This window comes from Pteropus vampyrus, unplaced genomic scaffold (assembly GCF_000151845.1).
Source record: "Pteropus vampyrus isolate Shadow unplaced genomic scaffold, Pvam_2.0 Scaffold651, whole genome shotgun sequence".
NCBI classification, from domain to species: domain Eukaryota; kingdom Metazoa; phylum Chordata; class Mammalia; order Chiroptera; family Pteropodidae; genus Pteropus; species Pteropus vampyrus.
The window spans coordinates 26,972-31,930 of record NW_011889432.1 but is presented as its reverse complement, the minus strand read 5'-3'; the positions used below and the strand labels follow the sequence as shown (position 1 = coordinate 31,930).

At 47.1% G+C, this 4,959-nt stretch overlaps 1 protein-coding gene across 3 annotated transcripts; it reads left to right on the top strand.

Moving 5' to 3' along the window:
• The first annotated feature begins 788 nt into the window (after positions 1–788).
• On the top strand, positions 789–4,408 carry USP51 (ubiquitin specific peptidase 51). Of its 3 annotated transcripts, none has more exons than XM_023525946.1 (2): positions 789–1,259; positions 1,763–4,011. In XM_023525946.1, the coding sequence occupies exon 2, from the start codon at positions 1,812–1,814 to the stop codon at positions 3,918–3,920; it is 2,109 nt and encodes a 702-aa protein (XP_023381714.1). In that variant the 5' UTR covers positions 789–1,259; positions 1,763–1,811; the 3' UTR covers positions 3,921–4,011. The 3 variants fall into 3 exon arrangements, with proteins under 3 accessions (XP_023381714.1, XP_011383351.1, XP_023381713.1); XM_011385049.2 differs by having other exon boundaries at positions 789–1,586; XM_023525945.1 differs by having other exon boundaries at positions 789–4,408.
• The last annotated feature ends 551 nt before the right edge of the window (positions 4,409–4,959 follow it).

Genomic DNA, 4,959 nt, shown 5'->3' with positions numbered 1-4,959 from the left:
TTCGTGGGAGTTGTGACCTTGGATGCTGTATCTGTTAAAGGGAAGGAAAATCTCCTGGACTATAAACTCCCGGAGGGCACAAATTGTTTAGTCTGCATTTCTCATAGCACAACTTAGCACCGTAGTACAGTTAAGGGATCCGTGTACATTCGTTGGCTGCATGCTCGTGTAAATAAATTATTTAGGAGGAATAATCCAGTGAATTGAGTAATAACTTTGAGAAGGCTTCCAAAAAGAGAAGTGTTCTCTTTTGTTCTACTCTAAGTACCAGACATCATGTCATAGGCTGATTTTAAGGTGGGGACTGAGAAAGATGTAAAAGATAAAGCTTGCCATAAAGATCCTTTAGTTTAAATATACTAATTTAGTGTTCATAACAGGATAGGATTATTATTTCCATTTTTGCTTAACAGATGATACAACTAATGCTCAGAGAGGTTAGGTCTTTTATCTGAGCTCATACAGCTAGCAAGTGCCTGGGCTCTCCTTTCTGAGCCTGAAGCCCTTGCCTATGCTTTCTCTCCCCACTCCCAGGTATCAGGCTCTCATGGGTCTCTGAGAGATTCCTGCCATGGAATTGCCATCCCTGAAACACCCTCACCCCCACCCCCACCCCCACCCCCACCCCCACCCCCAGCGAATCATTTTTTTTTTCTGCGGGGGGCGGGCCTGGAGCCAGGTGAGGCCAAAATCTCCATTTCAGGGGCTTTCTCTAGAATTCGTCGCTGTGGTTACCTCCAGTAGAATTCGTTTCAAAAAGAGGATTGTTTGACTGCGAGTAAAGCGGTGCCACTCATCATTGAAGGAGGGCAGAATCCAGGGCTGGGGGCCGCGCATCAAGAGGGGAGGGGCCAGGGGGCGGCCCCCTTGTGACAAGCCCTGAGGAGAGGTCAGGAGAGAAGGCTGGCTGAGAAGTGCCTGGACAGCAGCAGCTGCTGACGTTCTGAATCACGCGCCTGGGGCCCAAGGTAACCCAGACCTTTAAACAAGCAGCGGGGCTGGGGGCGCTGAGGGGGCGGGAAGGGGCAGGGACTTTGGGGGTTGAGCCCTGAAGACTGGAGCGGCGAACGCGTGGAGGGCGTGAGGAGTCCGAATTCTTGAAAGAATCATAGGGAATGTGGGTGCTGAAGCAAGAAACGAGGTGTGAGAGGGAACACAAGCACGAAGGAGCATGAGAGGGCGCAAGAGCGTGGCTGAGTGAAAGACTGCGCTTGGAGGTAGGGGCAAAAGGTGGAACACAGCCAGCCCCAGAAGCACAGGTAAGGTGGAAGGGGGACATTTTGTTCCCCTGAGCCCATTTTCTATAGGTGACCCCCTTTCAGCCATTTTTAAGGTAAAATGTTCACCCAAGTGTGTTTTAGGATATAAGGAATGAACGTCAGAGGAAGCTGTACCAAAGTGAGGCTGCGCAAGGCGCAGGAAAGGCAGTCAGAGGGTGGCGCCTTTTTTAAAGAAGATTCCATTTCTTTTCACCCTAAAGCTCAGACTGTACCCCCGCCCCCACCTTTTCCACTCTCCGTCTGCCTCTCTTCCACTCCGCACCACCCCCGTGCGCCCTGGGCACGGTCCGATCGCCTTTAAGCCAGGTAACCGCCTCGGTCTCCACACCAGCTCCGGGAGCCTCTGAATACAGGGGGTGGAGCTCGCAGCGGTCGCGGCTGAGCTTAAGGGCCGGTGGGAGGGTCCCGGGGGCGCTAATGGCCCGCCGCGGCCATGACACTGGCCGGATTATTCACAGCAGTCCCTCTCATTTCATCTACAGTCGCAGCTCGATTCCAGACGCCTTTCTCCTCAGACCAGGCGGTGAGCTGATGGCCCAAGTTCCAGAAGCTTCCTTACCCTCTGGCTCTTTGGTCTGCTGGAGCTCGGGAGGTGGGGGAGGAGCCTTGCCTGAGGAGGCGGCTGAGAAGGCGGGGGAAATGGAGGTGGAGGCGGTGGGGACGAAAGTGTGTGTTGGCCTGGGACCTGAGGTGAAGCTGGAGCCATTACAGGATCGGAATCCCGCGCCTGAGAACTTGACGTGGAGCGGCGGCAGCGGCGGCGACGAGAAGGTGCTCCCTTCAACCCCGCCTCGCTGGCCCAGCAGCTCCTCGCCCCTTTGCCCGCGCCGCAAGCCCCGCCCTCGGCCCCAGTCCCGGGCCCGCTCCCGAGGCCCTCCCCGGCCCTCGGCCCCACCCTCGCCTCCAGCCCATCCTCCCCCGCCGCTGCCCAGGCCCCGGCCCTGGCGCAGACCTCAGCGTAGATCCCGGCCGGTGTCCAGGCCACGGACGCGGCAAAGCTGTTTTGGTGACTTAGGCGGCTCTGGGGATCGAGGTGGCTTTGGGGACTGGCTGCTGGAGGTGGAGTTTGATCAGGGTCCCACAGGCTGCTCTCATGTGGAGAGCTTTAAAGTAGCCAAGAACTGGCAGAAGAACCTTCGCTTGATCTACCAGCGTTTCGTTTGGAGTGGGACCCCGGAGACTAGGAAGCGTAAGGCAAAGTCGTGCATCTGTCTTGTATGTAGTACCTATGTGAACAGACTCCACTCTTGTCTCTCCTGTGTCTTTTTTGGCTGCTTTACTGAGAAACATATTCATAAACATGCAGAAACAGAACAGCACAATTTAGCTGTAGATCTCTATCATGGGGTTATATATTGCTTTATGTGTAAGGATTACGTATATGACAAAGACATAGAACAGATTGCCAAAGAAACAAAAGAGAAAATGTTGAAATTATTAACTTCCACCTCAACAGATGTTTCTCAACAACAGTGTATGGCATCAGGTATTGAAAAGAAGCAATCAACCTGTGAGTCAAAGGAACAGGAGCCAAAATTGGTGAAACCCAAGAAAAAGAGGAGAAAAAAGTCAGTGTATACTGTAGGCCTAAGAGGGCTAATCAATCTTGGGAATACCTGCTTTATGAATTGTATTGTCCAGGCACTTACCCATATTCCTCTACTGAAAGATTTCTTTCTCTCTAACAAGCACAAATGTATAATGACAAGCCCCAGCTTGTGTCTTGTCTGTGAAATGTCTTCACTTTTTCATGCTATGTACTCTGGAAGCCGAACTCCTCACATTCCCTATAAGTTACTGCACCTGATATGGATTCATGCAGAACACTTAGCGGGGTACAGGCAGCAGGATGCCCATGAGTTCCTTATTGCCATATTAGATGTACTGCATAGACACAGCAAAGATGATAGTGTTGGGCAGGAAGCCAGTAACCCCAACGGCTGTAACTGCATTATAGACCAAATCTTTACAGGTGGCTTGCAGTCTGATGTCACATGTCAGGCTTGCCATAGCGTGTCCACAACAATAGACCCGTGTTGGGACATCAGTTTGGATTTGCCTGGCTCTTATGCCACATTCAGTTCTCAGAGTCCAGAGAGGCCTGACAGCACAGTGCATAGGGATGACTACATGCCAGGAATCCCCTCTCTCACAGACTGCCTCCAATGGTTTACAAGGCCAGAGCACCTGGGAAGCAGTGCCAAAATCAAATGCAGTAGTTGCCAAAGCTACCAGGAATCTACCAAACAGCTCACAATGAAGAAGTTACCCATTGTGGCCTGTTTTCATCTAAAGCGGTTTGAACATTTAGGCAAACAGAGACGAAAAATTAATACTTTTATCTCCTTTCCTTTGGAGCTGGACATGACTCCATTTTTGGCCTCCACTAAAGAGAATGGAATGAAAGATGACCAGCCACAAACTGATTGTGCGCCCAATGAGAATAAGTATTCTTTGTTTGCAGTGATTAACCACCATGGAACTTTGGAAAGTGGACACTACACCAGCTTTATCCGACAACAAAAGGACCAGTGGTTCAGCTGTGATGATGCCGTCATCACCAAGGCTACCATTGAGGACTTACTCTACAGTGAAGGGTATTTACTGTTCTATCACAAACAGGGTCTAGAGAAAGAGTAGTCTTACCAGACCATGTACCAGAAAAAAAGTAAAAGGAATGAAAAGGTAGATCCTGAAGTGATACACAAACCTACCTGGAATGGACAATGACAGTACCCATACAACAATGAGCACCTCTTGAAGTATCACAAAAACCTCCTGGAATTGACAATGACAATAGTACCTATATGATAATTAGCACTTTGATATAAAGAACATATTTTACCATAACCTGTGGGGGAAAAAAAAATACTAGTGACCAGCCTTAAGAAATGGAAAGAGGGAGGTCAAAAATGGTCACATAAAACATAATTAAGTGAAAAGAATGTCGTAGGTGGAGAGAGTGAGAATAGAGATATTCTGGCACTATATGTCATTTATTTCTATAAAAATACTGTGGAAAGTCAGGTAGTATTCTTTCATCAGCAAAAAGCTTCACAATTGGTGTTCTGGCTGTAGTTGACCGGTCACATGGTGTGGAAAAAATATTTTGAAATAAATTTTTAAAAGCTTTAAAAACTTAAAAAATAAACTTAATTTTAAAAGAAAAAAATGTTTTTAAATGTTGAAAAAATTTTAAGGATAATGAGGGTAGGGCTGCAGAAACTTTGATTACTTAATCTGGGACACCAAGATGAAATGGATAAATATTATTTTTTTCAATTACAGTTGACATTCAATATTATTTTTATTAGTTTCAGGTGTACAGCATAGTGGTAAGACATTTATATAATTTACAAAGTGATCCCCCTGATTAGTCTAGTACCCACCTGGCACTATACATAGTTATTACAATATTATTGACTATTCCTTGTGCTGTACTTTACATCCCTGTGACTATTTTGTAACTACCAATCTTTACTACTTACTCCCTTCACCTTTTTCACCTAGTCCCCCAACTCCTCTCCCATCCAGCAACCATCAGTTTATTCCCTGTATCTATGAGTCTGTTTCTGTTTTGTTTGAAAATTCAAATTTAAGTTTAGAGAAAAGTTTTAAAAGGAAAGTTTAGAACAATTCAAGACAAAAATACAAAGTTTACTTAAAAATTTTAAATTTA